Source organism: Neopsephotus bourkii, unplaced genomic scaffold (genome assembly GCF_033783945.1).
Source record: "Neopsephotus bourkii isolate Nb327-2 ecotype Australia unplaced genomic scaffold, CSIRO-AGI_Nbou_v1 NB_1765, whole genome shotgun sequence".
Taxonomy (NCBI): domain Eukaryota; kingdom Metazoa; phylum Chordata; class Aves; order Psittaciformes; family Psittacidae; genus Neopsephotus; species Neopsephotus bourkii.
In genome coordinates this window covers 5776746-5793514 of record NW_026902239.1, presented here as the reverse complement: position 1 = coordinate 5793514, position 16769 = coordinate 5776746, and the positions used below count along the sequence as shown (strand labels likewise).

The following is a 16769-nucleotide window of genomic DNA, read 5'->3' as shown; positions in this document are numbered from 1 at the left end:
CAACTTAACATTAGTGTGAGACCGAGATTGGAAACTCGGAACTGCAGACTCCAACATGTCACAGAGAGTCTGAGTTAAGCGCTGCTTGTCAGCAACTTTGTTTGACATAGATGACTCAGATGACTATTTGAGGCACAGAACTAGGCATTTTGAAAGCTCAGCCTCATTTTGTCCTAGTGAAGAGATTAACTTATTGGAAAACATTTGTGGGTAGTAATTTTTAAATGTGTCCTTGAACTTTTTCATAAATAGGATTATGTTAATAACAATTATTTTAAATATTAAAAATTACAGCAAAATAAAATCTCTGAACACTGAATTTCAGGTGCATCTTTGGGTTAAGATGTTTATTTTTGCAGCTACATTAAACAGTCATATGATGCCTGTTCCTATTTACCATTGTGTGGTAGCTTGACTTATTTATTTGTGCTTCCCCCACATTTTCCTGTCTTTGTGCCATAACCACGCTGCAGAAAAGGATATTTTTTAGCTATCCAATTATAAAATGAGGGGAGTTCAGTTTTCCAATGTACCTCAGTTCCCCAGAGGTACTTCCATCTCTTCTGAAACCAGGAAATAATGAAGCTCTCCAGGACTGCTTGATTATCTGTGATTTTCCAGCCCAAGACAATTGGATAAATCACTAAAAGAATCTGATAAGCATCCAGACTCCTGGAGACTTAACAGAAGTTGTATGCTGGTTGAGGTTCATCATCGCTAGCTTTTAGGAAGTGGGGAAATAAGGTTTAGCTAACTTTGTGGTCTTGGTATGCCAGAGAAACTATAAATGAGATTTGCAATTGTTGGTATTTTTCTATTAAAATAATTTTAATATAAAGCTCACACTAAAATTACATATTGCTTTTCTGAAGGCCTATTTTAGCTAATAATTTACACAGTGTAGGAGTTGAAAGTTGTATCATTTTTAAGAAACTGATGGCAATAGGAAGCTGTAGGTGTATATACACTGCCATCTTCTGGTGTACTTAGCGACTTGCACCGATCATTTCTTCAACACCTATACTATGCGTATAGTGAGCATACTGTCTTATAGTTTATCATTTGGATTTTTTTCAACAGGAATGTGATCAAGTTCATATAGATGATGTTTCTTCTGATGATAATGGACAAGACCTAAGGTAAGCAGCATTTGTTTTTGTTTTTTTCTTCAAAGATTAAATAAATTGAGCATTTACAGGAATACATTGTATTTATTTTTACTGTATTTTGGGTGTTTGCAGTACCTACAGTTTTGCAACTGATGGCTTCCATGCAGCTGCAAGTAGTGCAAACCTTTGTCTGCCAACAGGTGTAAGAGGAGGGGTTGACTGGATGAGGAAGCTGGCTTTCCGTTACAGAAGAGTAAAAGAGTTGTATAATACTTACAAGAACAACATAGGAGGTGAGTTTAAGTGTCAAAACTAATTCAGAATGCTGATTAGGTGAAACTGTATGGCAGTGAACTCCCACAGGGGGAATGTGACTTGGAAGCCACAGAGTGAATGGAAAGTGATGTGACTGGACCTCGGGCTGTTGAAAGCTACTGACTGTAATGGCAGAGCCAACATTGTGCTGTTGTGGAGGAGAACCAGAGATGGGAAAATTGAGCAGACCTCAATATTGCTTTCACAAAGCTCATTTTTCTCCTTCAGACCCAGCTTGGATATATTCACATTACTGAGTGCTTGAGCCACTTTTTCTACCTCAGACATGCACTTATTCTAGGAAAGAGGCTGTGTCACTTCTGCAGTACAAATTACTTGTGGCTGGCCTTTTCCATCCTATAATTTCATTATTTGGTTGGTAACAACACAATATTCTGCTAAATTCTCTGCTGTGTACCTTCTTGTCTGTTTTTACCAGTGGATGAAATAAATTCTGGCACTCCCATGCCACTAGCCCCTTTTGTTGGCTCTGTAGCTTACACAGTTAATTGTGTTATCAAGAAATACAAATCTCATTTGGGCAGAGAGCTTTCCTGCATTTGTGGACTCACTGATGTCCATGACCTCAGGCGTGTAGGAAATCAAACAGCAGAACTGAAAGAATCTGTCCTGAAGAATTTGATGTGACTTGCAGGGGCAGCCATCCTTCTTCCAAGGAGGGCAGTATGTCGACTGACTCCCTCAAGGAGAGACTCTGAGAACAGGGAATACTTACAAGTCTTCAGGCAACTATAGGCTGCAGCCACAGTTGAGGAAAGCTGAGCCCAGCCCAGCCAGGAGAAAGTCCAAGTGAACACTCCCCCATTCTATAACATGGGCTTTTTCAACTCATCTGAATTATTTTTTTTCAGAGGAACCTAAAACTCAAAGTAAAGCTCACCTTCAGTAAAAGTAGTCAGTTTGGTGGGGGTTTAGCAGTCTCTCAGAAATGGCAAAACTGTACAACTAAAATGGCCAATGACTTAGTCCTTACTTAAGTTACGTAAATCTGCAATATATGTTTTCACTCTGAGTAGTTCAGAGTCTTCACTTGACAAAGGAAGAAGCAATAGGACCAAAGAGTGATAGCAAATGGTTGGCTTTCTCTTGCCCTGCCTTGCCCTTCTTTGGTATCAATAATAGAGTTTTTATATATTAATACCTCTGGAAACAGTATTAACAAAGCGTCATAGTGTTTTAGTGTATCTCCTGATGCATCTAAGATTCTGAAGTTTTTGGATTTCGTGTAACTTTTAACACTAGTAAGAGCACAAGTCCAAGAGCATAGCAAAAGGAAACACACTAAGAGAAACAATCATTGCAAAGCCAGAGTGCAAATACGGTTCATTGTATCAAGGTTTTATCCTCATCCACAAATCCTGCCTATGAAATACATTTCATCCTTAGTGGGTATGTTTTTTCATTCATCCTCTACTTAGCTTTTTAATAATCTTTTTTATAACACATGTATCTGTGTATCTCAAAATAGCTGTTAGAAGGCAACAGAAGGCTAGACCTAACTAGGTATTTTTAGGTTGCTTCATTTCATATTTTTTTAAGGCAGTCATCACCACTTCTTGTCAACATAGGGTGTGAAAGAGAAGAGGGACACGAACGCTCAGAAAGCCTGCTTCCCTGCTCTTCCAGTATCATATCTAATTCTAAAATACCTTGGTTCCAAAAAATTCATGTCTCAACATTTACAGGTTGGGTATTTTTTTAAAATCTAACTGTTCATACCCAACAGGAGATTTTAAGATGATTTTAAGGACTGACTGAGATATGAGAACATAAAATGTGCAGCCATTTCAGGGCTGTAAGTGCTGTCAAAGGAGCTATCACTGGTAACTACAACAGGATATGAAGATCAAGTCCTCAGCAAACAAATGTATTTCCAGATGTATTAACCTGAGTTTCATCTATATACAGTCACAAGCAGGGCAGTTTTAAATATATGCAGATACTGCAAAGGCAAGTTTATTCTAACGTCTTCTTTTGTCTCTGCCTGTATTCCCAATGGCATAGATCTTCCTTTCAGTTTTACCTTTTTCCTTTTCCTCCACATCCCACCAGGGGATGGAGAGAACAAGTGGCTACATGGTATTTAGTTGTTGGCTGGGGTTTAAAGCGTGACAGTGAGAGTAAGATGTATGTGAACAATAGGTTTTAAAAATACGTGTTTCTGAAAGGTATACTTGAAAATGTAGTAAAACAGCCTGAATAGACAAAAAACAATTCAGATGACTGATTATTAGTATCTGCAATATTGTCTGCAATCCTTGATACAGCAAAGTGCAAATAAAAAAAAAAGCAATTTACTAAGCCTTGAAAAACAGATTTTCTCTTTGTGTTTTCAAGTTCTAATGGAGTTCAAAATATAAACAACAACCTTAAAACCTATACATTCCAGCTAATACAGAATTTAATTTTTTTTTCTTTTCTTCCTTTTTTACATAAAAGGACTCCTGGGGCCCGCTAAAAGAGATGCGTGGTTGCAATTAAGAGCAGAGATTGAAGCTCTGACAGACTCCTGGCTAACAAATGCGCTTAAATCATTATCAATTATCAGCACAAGGTATGTATTTGAGTCTACTGTAAAAAAGTTTCTAGTTTTGGAACAGGTTGCCCAGAAAAGATGTGGCTGCCCCATCCCTGTAAGTGTTCAAGGCCAGGGTGGATGGGGCTTTGATCAACCTGGCCTAGTGGAAGGTGTCCCTGACCATCGCAGGGAGGGGTGTTGGAATTAGATGATCTTTAAGGTCTCTTCCAACCCAAAACTTTCTATGATTCTATGAAGTCACAACTGTTGGCTCTGAGCTCCATATTCACATCATGGTCATGCTCGCGTTCCAGCCTTCCAGCGCGTACAGTAGCAAGGCTCAGTTTTCTGTTGTGCAACTGCTAGAACAACTTGGCTATTCAGGTTTTCATCTTCAGCATTCAGTGCTAGCTTATTAACATAATTATTCTTATCTCTTCCTCTACTCTTGAAACATGAAGCAAGTGATGTCATTGTACTGAAATGTGTATTGATTGTGTATTTCCTCTCTAGGCAGAACTAACAAATTATGGTTTTGCATTCTCCTAATCCTTTTATTTCACTGGTAGCAACTGCCAGTTAATTGCTAGCATAAAAATTATGCTATCAAATCACTGGAGTGCCTATTTTCAGAGGTATTGAGTGATCTTAATTATCTCTATTTTAGGGCCTGTTGTTTTGTGTTTGTTTTTTTTTCTTTTATAAACCAGTATGGAATATTTCCTATAAATCAGGTCTGCATAATCTTTTAAAGGATTTTGCCAAAATTTTCTGGAAGTGAAAGTGCTGAGTGAAAGTAAATGTTGAGGATTCCTGAATATGCTCTTCACAACTGGTTTACCTCCTCAGCACTTGGGTAACAGTTTTAGACTATTTAAACTTAAATTTTTTTTCGCATTTTAGGAGTAACTGTGTAAACGTGTTGGTAACAACAACCCAGCTTATCCCAGCACTTGCAAAAGTTCTACTATACAGTTTAGGAGGAGCTTTTCCTATTGAAAATATTTACAGTGCAACCAAAATAGGTAAGAAAATTATTCTTTCACCCATTCCGACTACACTGCATTACTGATATATTTTTGCCAGCAGTGGATGAATTCCAAGACACTTCTCTGACACAGTGTTTATGATAGGATTTAGGAATTGCATATGTTCGGATGTGTTTATGTTGATAAATTCCAAATTCACCCTATTTTCAATAATACCTCAAGGAATAAAGGTCTCCAAACTGATTTAAAGCCTCAGAAACTTCTAAACATGGTGCAGAAAACAAAAAGTGTGCAGAAAAGAATGAAGAAAAGTGTTTTGTGAATTCAGATATAAGCAGAACTTCTTTAAAATGGCCTCTGCTCTGACCTTGAGCTATATGTAAGCTAGGCCTCTGCTTCACAAGGTTTTTCTGGAAGCATAGTACATCAATGACAACTGCTGCCAACAGAAGCTGTGTTGATGAATGTCGCAAGGGCATTTCCCTATTCTGTTGATAACTGTGTACCTCTTGTGTGTTACAGTTTGGAAACTTATGGCTTCTGGAAATTGCATCCAAAATTTTCTTGTAAACCAAGAAAAGTTACCATTCCTGTGAAATGTGACTCAGCCTACAATGACTAATAATTTTGGCAGGTTTCATGATTTACCAATTATTACTTCAGGAATGCTTAATTTCTGTACCTATATAACATATACTGTGAAACTTCATTGACAAAAGCATTACAATATACATTACAATATATTTCCTAAATTATTTTAACAAGTGAAAAAAACTGCATATTCTAAGAGTGTCAGGAAAAACTATCACTCAGTGATTCTTTAATTAGCTATAGCTGTCCTATAGACAGAAAGCCTCAAATACTTTAAAAACTTAAGTCGAGGCACAAAGTATCCCAAATGCCACATGGTACTGTGCAGCCTCTGGAATGAATGTCATCTGTCATACAGCCTGTACATGTTGGATTCAGTCACTGAGATTGCACTTGGACCAAAGGAACAAGCATTAACAAATAGTGCCAACAGCACAGAAGGGGGTGGTGAAGTGAAGCACAGTCTCTGGAGGCGCTGTCGAAGTAATTCTGCACCAGGAATTCCTTCTGGGAACAGTGTGGCCGCTGTTACACCCCTGTCGGGAGCACAGCAAACTCTGGGGTACAAGATCTCTCTCTATCTTTCATCTCAGTGATCTCTGCACTGTGTTGAGCACAGGACTGTAGTTGCAGCTCTTGCTTGCACACACTGAAATCTTGTCCTCACTCAACAGTTAATACTCACGATGCTTTTCCTAATCATAAGCCCTTTTTTGTGGGCCAGCTTTTAAAAAGCAAGAGGAGAGCGGTAAGAATGGGAGATCTAGAAATCATGTGCTTGTGAGAAGAGATTAAAACCCTGGGGTGGGGATAAACATAATAACAAGGTAAAAAGCTCTTGCAGAGGGGAAAGAAATAATGTTTCTTTACATTGATGGAAGGTCTCACAACAGGTGATGATTTCTTTGCAATAGCGCATGTGTAGGTCACATGTCAAAGAGAAACCTCCTAATGGAAAAGGGTTAACTAAATATGGAGATCACGTGTGGAAATAGTGAAACCATTAGGACAGTTTGAGGATTGATAGCACAATCATTTGTTTATGAAACTGAACCTGTGTACAATTAGAAGGTTGGTAGATGACTTTGCTTGGTCCATTTCAGTCCTGTTTTTTGTTGTTACTGGTTTAGCCTGCTCGCTTCCACATTTCTTCAAAAGAGTCAAATGCTTCATGAAGTTCAATTTTATTTTGCTTGTCTGTTGTGCTTTGAACAGTTTCTCCATTGCTACATCACCCATTGTTGCAGATAAATTAGAATTAAAACTTCTGCTTTTCTTGAAAAAATACTACTGCAATAATAGGGAAATATTTAAATTCTATTCTTCATTTACTGAGCTATTATTTTTTGCAGTGCTGCTGATTCCTTTATCTTAGTGGCTTTCCTGTAACTGTTAAGAAAGTGATTTAGGTTTACCTGGAACAGCTTAGCGTCACTAAGGAGATTCACTGCTTCTTACTAGTTTTGGCTCTAAATCCCAAGTCTGGAAACTTCAAAAAAGTAGTAGTAACAATGTCTTACCACTGCACTAATCCTTTATAAGGCTTTGTAAGGCTTTGTAATAGCTTGAATAAGTAGTGCATTGTTTTTCAGGCAAAGAGAGCTGTTTTGAGCGTATAGTGTCCAGATTTGGCACTAACATAACTTATGTTGTGATTGGAGATGGACGAGATGAGGAACATGCAGCTAATCAGGTAACTTCACTCTGAACTCTTATCTCATTTATCTTCCAGGGAAAGAAAGTTGCTTTGAACGAATAATGCAAAGGTTTGGCAGAAAAGTAGTATATGTTGTAATTGGGGATGGTGTAGAAGAAGAACAGGCAGCAAAAAAGGTAACCTGTCTTCTGAAATGTTGGTGTGATACCTAGCTACTAATGCAAGCCTTTCTGTTTGCATTTCTGTCAGTGTTGCACAATTGCAGAATGACAAATACTTTCAGCCTACAGATGCAAGGCAACAAGAGCATGATGAGATTAAAATTTAGCGTAATCTAATGAACCATTTGGATTCAGCATTTGCATCACTTCAGTTTGGAAAGAAAAAAAGCAAAATTATTGTAAAAATAAATGAAAAATTATTGCAGCTAAAATGTCTGACACTTAAGCAAATTAAAGATAAACAGAAGATACAGAAAGGGCTATTTTATTATAATTGGGATGGTGTTTTTTCTTTAAATGGTGAAATCAGAGGTTTTAAGAGAGAAGTTGTGGAGAATATGGAAAAGCATCTGAAGGACTGTGCAATATTTTGCTGACATAGATGAAAACCTGTAGTTTGCTGGACCAAGTATGATGAACATGTAATGTGATCCAAGAGATTGTGCACCAAACCTGCGTTGCTAAAAAAAAAAACCCGTTTCATTAGAAATATTCAATTTTTTCATGATAATAATACAAGTCAAAATTTTACCAGATAAGTTTTCAATATTCAGAAGCAGATCAAATGCGTAGTTTGCACCATACTTCCCTGTTTAACCCCTGGAAGGGTGTAGAAACTGAAAATTTTGTTTCACAATGTCTGTGCAGGACAAGTGATGTAAATATTGTTGTGCTAGGAGTAGCAAAATAAAGTTCCTTTTTAGTGTTGTAGCTAGAATAGAAACAAAATTAAAATAAACCAAAATGCTTATTCCAAATGGTTCCTTATTATAGGTGCAGTCCTGGTGATGGGTCGTTTATAGTTTGTGCTAAACAAAGGTGGTTGGATTGTGTACTTTCCAGTTTAGCATGCTTTTTTCTTAATATTAGCTATATTGCATGGATAGATACAGAACTCAAAGAGATTGATGAATATAGCACACTACAAATAGATCTGAACACAACATGAAAGAATGTTTTTTTTTCTATTCCGATGATTTGACAAAGGAGAATAGCGCATATATCTGCATCTCTCATAGACAGTGATGCTTTCTGTGACACAAATTATCATTTTCTAAACCAGAAAGGTTTCCTCTTCTGACCCAGAAATCTTTTATCCAAAGAGATTCCTTCTCCCCTCCACCTCCCCCCACCCCGAGTAAAAAATAATCCAACTCTGTTTCAAAGGGTTGTGTGTGAAGCTCTTTTAGTGAAAGTATCATGGACCTTTAAATGATGGTTTGCTATTTTGCAAAGTCTAATAAATGGAGCAGAATGGGCTTTCCTATTAATGCTCCTTGGTATGGGTTTGCATGCTAACAATAAGCAAATAGTCCTTATTAAGCAAGAGGCTCTTTCCAAAAAAGCTGTTAAGAAAGACTATCTAATTATTTTAACTTCAACTATAAAGCTCAGATCTATTTTGGTCTGATTTTTGTCAGTACTTTACTAGCAAAAATCAATCCAGAAATGCAGTGGTGTAAAATACGTGGTGGTAATCTGACTAGCCTCATGTGTCACATACCACCCTGTGTCACAGTGTTCATCCTTCCTGACCTTTTCTTCCCTCTAACAAACACAGCACAACATGCCTTTCTGGAGGATATCCAGTCATTCGGACCTCTTGGCTCTCCATCAAGCACTGGAACTAGAGTATTTGTAACTGTGTTCTAAAGTTGGCGATCCTTTTTTTTTATATATATATATATTTCAAGTACACTGAATTTTTATGTGTGATTCAATGCCTCTGGCTTTACACATATGAATTGTCTTAAGAAGGAAAGAAATATTTGGAATTAAAAATTCCAAATTGAAGAATTCAGATTGCTGAATGGAGTTAAAACATTAGTGCTACGTAAGGAAGCTCTATGGTCTTATATATGCAACGTTTTTAAATGAATTGAAACTGTGGAGGTTGCTGATACACACCAAGTGAGCCCTGACAGGAGTGAACAAAGGACTCGAACTGGCAAAGCACCAACACCCATCTTCCAGCCAACAAGGTGGTGTTCAACAACATTCCTCAAAATGGGATATATTCTCAGCACTGAGGTTTGAACCAGACTTTAGCCTACCTAACCCAGAAAATCTGAATTGGAATGCACTCAGACTGTATAATGACAATCCTGTCTAGACCTGTAATTTGTGTAAATTATTGATGAAAATAATTTACTGTGACTTTATTAGCAGCTGATTTTGGAAGTGGATGCAATTTTTCTTTCTTTTTGGGGGGGCAGGGGGGGGAGAGGGTTATATAATATTGTCTCTTTTATAAGTTTGGCAAACAGAATGTGCATAATGACGTGTTGTGCCTTAAAGAGAAGACTGTGTTTGTGTGTTATAATGTAATTTTGGTTAAAAACTATGTAGATAAACAAAAAAAAAAAAAAACAACAACCCAACCTTTGTGATAATTTTTGACATGACCAAATTTGAAATTCAGAGAAAACGAAGAGCAGGGCTGCACTTAAATGCTTTGGCATTTAAGTATTTGTTGCAGTAAGAAAATATAATAAAGGAAAGTTTGTGTTTTTATTTGGATTCTGAATAATTCCACTGATTGTTTGAGGAAAGTTAAGAGTATGTTGGGAGGTTGATACTGGGGACCGCTACCTTGAAAGCTAAAAAAACCTGCTCAATACCTTCAACATCATTTCTTGATAGTCTGACAAGAGAACTAAGAGCCATATTCACGAATAGCTTATTTCACTGAAAGCCATATAGTGAGTACACCAGCTGTGCAAAACAGGACAAACTTACACCCAGCAGACAGAGTTTTCAGGTGGTATTACTGGAAGGTGAAAATGTGAAGTTAAGCCCAAGTAGGGAATAAAACACAAGTTTGTGAGGAATAAAAAATAACTAAAGATTCCCTCAGCAGTCAGATGAACAAATGATACTACACTTAGCATATTCATGATCAACACAAGTTGCTGAAATTGCTGGCATAGTAACATTGGCCATTTCAGGAGCACCGTCCACTTTGGTAAATACAGCAGCATTTCAGTAACTTTTCCATTCTGTTCCACATTTATGTGTCTTCCATTTTGGGTCAGTGGGATTTTCCTCACCCATTTTTGATGGCACAACAGGATTACACAGGAACAACCCTGAATGTTTTTTGAATCAGATATTACAATATGTCAGGCAGCTGAGCAGATGGTAAGGAGGGGATTTTTGTGAAGAAATACTGAGAAATATAGTAACTAAATTTTCATAATTTCCATTAAAAATTACCGTCCATACCATGATAATTACCTTGCGAGTTTTGAATGTGCTACCTTCCAACTTTGGAAAATGAGCAAGGTCTACATTGCACACAGGGGCTTCATGTGCAGCTTGAGCACTCTGAAACAACAGCAAGTTGTTTGCCTCTCATGGCAGAAAACGGAAACTGCTTTCTGTACATGGAGACACCTGAGGTTGCCTTTTCTCTGACTGTGTGAAGAGGTGTGTGCAAGAGAAGATGTTAGATGTAAACTCCAGAATGACTACACAAGCACAGTAGTCAGCACTGAGGTGAAGATCTTCCCTCTCTGTGCTGTGAAGCCACCATATGTCTATTTGCCAGGTAGTACTTCATTAAACTTTGTAGGTTATATGAAAGTTAGTTGATAGGTGAAAGCCTGGAGCCACTGAAAGTCCAAGGCAAAAATAAATTCATAAAAATGGGATTTCTTTGATGTATTGGAATTGGATATGCAAGTCACCACACAGCAAACTGATTATAATTAATTATCACGGGGCAGTTTAAAGCCGTCACATGACACTTGCCATGTATGAAATCATAACACATTAACTATTTGGGTGAAGGAGTTGCATATCTAAAAAGTAAACGTGAGGCATACCTTCTTTGTACCCACCTAGTCAAGTTTGGTCTGGAAGTTCATTTTTCATAAAAAGCTGTAGTACCAGTGTGTTGTAGTTTTTCAGGTGGGAAAAAAGTGTTGCTACTGGAATAAGAAAAAAGTTCAAACAAAGCCCTTCTCAACTTCCAGCATCATAACACTGCATGAGAATCTTTCTCTCTGTTTTTTTCTTTTCTTTTTGACAAGTCATAGTGTTATTTAAATGCATGAAGCAATTTTGTTTCTCTAAATTATTTGTTCAGCTTGTTCAGCTTTTCAGTGTTCTTTTCCTAATCATATGTAAGAACAAAAAATAGCCCAGCAACCACTGTCAGTTCTCATAAAAGGTTTGCAGTGCATTCATTGGAGTTGTGCTTAGATCTCTGTGGCTCAGTTAATATACTGGACTCCTAGGGAGGAGAGGGAGGCAAAAGCGGGGGAAGTTTAGCAGAGCATGACAAAGTTCTGCTACCATAGCAGAAGTCAATTATAAAAATAAATAACCAACAGAAACATCCAAAGAAAATTCAAGGATTTAGCTCAAAAGCCTTCTTCACAATACTAGAACTATAAAAGAAAATTTCAGAGCACAAGTAATTTCCTGCTAAGCAAATGGTGTACACTCCTGCCTTTTACAGAGAAATTGCTCTGATACGTTTTCCTGCGTGAATAATACAGAGGAGAAAATAACCAAGGCAGAGACATAGTCACGCCAAACTGTTCCAGATGGGCCTAAGTAGATTAAACGAAAGGCTGGTCATTTTGACATTGAGTGCATTTTAATTCAACAGCATATTAGTCAGAGACTGACGTCCTTTCAGCATCTCTCAACAATGAAGACTGAACACAATGTCATGTTTCCAAGTATTCTGGGCAAATGAAGTATAGAATATAATGCCTTTTGCTGACACTCTAGCAGTTCCCAGTCAGTTACAGAACTTGACCACTCATTAGACATTTGAGTAGTCAGCTTGCAGAATACAAATACTGTGTGATAGCAGTCACAAAATAGTACCTTAAATTGGTATAACTCTGTGCAGTTCAGTATAACAGTAAAAGGGCAGGAAAAGCTAACAGTTTTGCTTATTTTAAGATGCCTGTTGAGATTGTGCACAAAGATACAGGTAGCAATTAGCTCCCAGATCTGCGTCCATTAGAACCCAGTGTGAGAAGCAGTGTTTGCATCTAAAGCAGTTGTGGAGTATGTTCCAGTGCAAGCACTGACAAGGGAGATGTGGCCAAATCAAAATCCTGTGTACAAGTATACTTCATCTCAGGGCAGATGAAGTCCTGCAGCCAAACAGAACTGCAGAGTTTATGGAGAACATGGACTTGGCCCATGATACGAAGACTAGATTTTAGCTGTGAGGTTGTATCCAGATGTAGGGTTTAGGTTCAAAAATCATCTCTGCTTTATGGGATTGACACCAGGCATATGCTATAAATGAGTATGGTATTTAGCATCTCTGAAGAGGAGCTGAACTGACATGAGCCAAAATCCCAGCAATAGCAGCATTTTGGAGGTATAATTGAAACCAAGGGTCTCTGTCTTGTATTAGCAGATTATAGTTTATTAGGGCCTACATAATTTAAGAAAATGTAAATTAAAAATAAAAGCTTGTAAAATTATGTACAACTTTACTATTTCTCAATAAATACACTTGGAAATGTCATTTTCTGCACTATATGATGTTGTAAAATGCTTGGTTTGTAGCCGAAACCATCCATTCACAATGTCTCTTAAAGGAGCTGAGTGTGACCTTGGGACTCTTTTTAAGTAAGTCTGCGCTGCCTTTGTGGTTCATGCCTGAAGCAACCCTGTGCCCATGTGGTTTGGTAGAGACTGGCTCACCTGCATACTGTTTGCCAGGTGCAGCCACTGGAGGGAATGTCCCCCTGCTCTTCAGTAAGCTTTCCTCACCAAGAACAGTAGGTAACCTTGCTCCAGATGTCAGGTGAGGGACAACTAAGACCTTTGCTTCCGTGTCCCTGGGCCAAAATACAAACCAAACCTATTCAATAGTCTAGACATCTAGTATATTCATTTAAATTTCCTTACCATTCACTTACTAATGTTATGCTAATATCCTTCTTATGGGCATGAGTTTTTCAGGAAATAGACTAGGCTACTGAAGGGCAAGCAGCCATTCCATTTGAATCTCAGCCTCACCAAACTTTGTAAGTGTCTTTGGGAGCACTGCTTCACATCCTAGTGAGGTGCTGACCTTCGTTTCAGGGAAGCAATCCCCCCCCCCGAGTCTGATTGTGCAGGCTTTTAAGGCAAAAGTGGGACCACAGGACTATCAGCATTCTTAGATGTGATCTTACCATCTAGGGAACACAGCAAGCGGCAGAGCCTTGGTAACTAACCACAGTGCTTCAGCCACAAGAGACAACTTATCAATAGCGTAATTTTCCCGAAGAGTTAGATGAAAGCGTGTCTGTTACAAATATAACTGTTCTATATGTACATCTGCCTTCTCTTCCAATTTTAGGAACAAAAAGGAAGATGCATCAAAAATATAAAGAAGGCCCACCTACTGAGCAGACAGCCCATAAGAAAAAGTAGTTTTAACACTGTGTCTCCCAGAGGGGTTTGCATGTGACTCTAAAAAAGAGGAAACATTTAGTACCATTTCAGGAGAGTGGGGTAAAAGGGAGTCAGAAAATGGTTTTACTCCCCATTAAAACTGTGGGAGATCACAGAACTTTTCCCTTTTCATATCAGAATGAAAAATGAAATATTGGGGGGGTTTATTTAAAAGCTTTTGTCTGGATTATAGCACAGCATTATTACCTTCATTCCTGGGAAGGTAATTCTGAGAAATTTCTGAGAAACAAAATGCTCTAAATGTCAATATGTCCTGTACATGACAGTTCACAGTGCTGAACTGAACTAAAAAAAAATATTCTACTGAAAGCATTTATGGATGGAGAAATAACTACCTCATTTGGGTGCAAAAATATCTCTTCCTCATTATCCATTGCCTACAGAGAATCCCCAAGGAAAACAAAAGCAGAAATTCAAAATGGAATTATTTATGCGTCTCTTCTGTTGTTTGCCAAAGTGTTACTATCTCTAGGGGATGCGCAATTAAGGTTGACTTGTTTGATCCATTTTCTTTTTTCCAAACAAATAATGGATTCAGAAACATTTTGCAAATGTTTACAAATTTGGGGAATTGTTTCAGCTTCCAAAAGCTCAGGAAGTAGGAGGAATGCTGAGAAAGTCAAAACATCTCAATAGTTTGTTTTTACATGCTAGTTTCCCTACAAATTTCAAGGCTTGATTTTCCAAGAATTTCTAACTTGAAACTACTAATAAAAGATGAAGAAGGAATTATTTTTCTTCTGGTTGGGAAGAAAAGAAAGAAAGAAAAAGTTTCATAAATTGATTTTCAAGTGGACAAGCAAAGAAAACCCTTTGTTGCACAAAGCATCATTTCTCTAATTTGTCATATGAATTAGTTACCAAACATCCATCTAAACATGGGTTATTAGAAATCCACATATGCACGTCAGTAAGCATGAAGCAGGAGAGCAGAGGAGCATGAAGGACAAGATTTAAATGAACTATATCACATCAAAGAGTCAGGCTGAGAGTGGAGGTTAATTAGACTTGATTTTTCTGCTGTGCTCTCAGTGTCTGGGAGAATTAAGTGTTGCAGAGGAGTGGCAAATGGAAAGTGATTCATGTTTCCTAGGCTACTACACAGACTACTCTGCCCTTCACCAGGAAGCATGCGCTTTTTTTACAGGAAAACAACTACTGGAGCTATTTGGAAAATATTAGAAACTGAATGTGTTTTCGGACTATGCAAAGCAATGTCAACGAATGGAACATTTCTAGTCCTGTTTAGAGAAAGTGAATCAGCCGGAAAAAAAGAAAAGGGTTTAGCAACTGAGAAGCTGTGGTTAGCTGGTCAGTTGGATGCAGAGTGAGGCAGGACAGAGAAGACAATGGAAAAGCCCAGGAAGAAAAAAACAGGAAGAGCATTTTCCCTGGGCAGAGTGTGTGTATCTCTCCTTGTTTCACATCACACCTCATTTGTGTTCATTGTGCTCTAAACTCCTACCCGATAGACGTGCCCTCTTCAGCTGTCCCACCAACGCTGGTCCATGGGTTTTTGCAGGTTGGTCTCTTTGCTTTCTTGTTTCTCTCTGGTTTTACACCTTTTTCTTACTTCAGTGCAGCTGTAGCCCTTCACTGTCTGTGAATTTGCTAGGATCCCAAGTAGCCTTTCAAATGTACCCATTCCTTACAGTTTTTGCTGGAAATAGAAAGAAAGCTCCAGCAATGTTAAGCTACAGAGGTCACAGAGGCAAGCAAGTCCCCACAGCTCTGCCTCCATTCCTGAATGGGGTAATGGGCTTGTAGGAAAACAAGATGCACACACAGGACCAGGCGTATGCAGCAGCCCCATCAGCCATCCCCATCTCCCTTTGGTAGGTAGGGCTGCAAATACTTTCCTCTGCCACTGTTCATAACCAGCAGATGCAGAAAACTGGCAGCAAAGGCTTGAGCCTTTGAATGCAATGAAGGGGTTCGTGGAACAAGCACTCAGAATGGATGTGTCCCCTTTGTGGAGCTGAGAGTAAGGTATTGAGTACAGTTTGCAAGGTTAGTGTAAGATCATGTCTAGTGTTGTGAGCCCCAATAGCAAGCAAAATGGCACTAAGTAGCAGGACATCTTTGAAAGGGGTTTTTTTGGGTATAGTGGGTTAGCCTTGGCTGGCAAGCAGACTCCCATCCGGCTCACTCCTCCCTCCCCTCTGTGGGATGGAGAAAGTAGGAAAAACATTAATGAGAAAGCTTGTGGGTGACAGTGAAGACAAGCAGACTGCTTAGCAGTTATTGCCATGGGGAAGAGAGACTCCACTTGGAGAAAATTACTTTATTGCTGAATAAAATAAATATCTAATCACTGCATTTGGTAGTGGGAAACAAAGAGGCAAACACTAAACCGGCATCTTTCCTCCCCCTGTTCCCCTGCCCAGCTTCACTTCTTCATGGCCAACTCCTCCACATCCCCTGGACAGATAAGGCAGGATGGGTTAATATGGTGGCTGTAGTCAGTGAGTACACAGTGATCCCTCTCTGCTGCTCCTTCCTCCTCATGCTCCTCCCCTGCTCCAGTGTCGTCTCCTTTCTACAGGCTGCAGTTCCTTCAGGGGGTGTCATGGGGTCCTCCACAAGCTGCAGTGTGGATATCTGCTCCACCATGGAGCTTATCATCTTCATCATCATCATCATCATCATCTGGCCTTGGCGCTCTCTGCTTCTTCTCACTCTTTGTTCCCTCCTCCTCTGTCTTTGGGGTGATTTCCAGCCTTTCTTGCACATGCTTTCCTGGAGGTGCTGTCATCATGGCTTCGAGGCTCTGCCATGCCCTATGGTGGGTCAGTGGGAGCTGGCTGGGATGGGCCATATCCAGCATGGGGCAGTCCTGATCAACACCACCACCACCTCCTCCCCAGCTCCTGGGTACCTGTACCCAGATGGGGTGGAAAGGAAGGTGTG

The 16769-nt window shown here is 38.9% G+C and overlaps 1 protein-coding gene across 16 annotated transcripts in view; it reads left to right on the top strand.

Moving 5' to 3' along the window:
• EYA4 (EYA transcriptional coactivator and phosphatase 4) overlaps positions 1-9797 on the top strand; it is a 147305-nt gene extending 137508 nt beyond the window's left edge. For 8 of the 16 annotated variants that reach the window (XM_061378155.1, XM_061378159.1, XM_061378167.1 and 5 more), the window contains 6 exons: positions 1081-1139; positions 1242-1402; positions 3885-3999; positions 4867-4988; positions 7276-7376; positions 8983-9797. In XM_061378155.1, coding sequence (XP_061234139.1) covers positions 1081-1139; positions 1242-1402; positions 3885-3999; positions 4867-4988; positions 7276-7376; positions 8983-9063 — 639 coding nt within the window. In that variant the 3' untranslated portion in view covers positions 9064-9797. Of the gene's footprint in view, positions 1-1080; positions 1140-1241; positions 1403-3884; positions 4000-4866; positions 4989-5901; positions 6106-7135; positions 7237-7275; positions 7377-8982 lie in introns of those variants that run through there. The other 8 variants (XM_061378157.1, XM_061378158.1, XM_061378154.1 and 5 more) reach the window with 3 other exon arrangements.
• The last annotated feature ends 6972 nt before the right edge of the window (positions 9798-16769 follow it).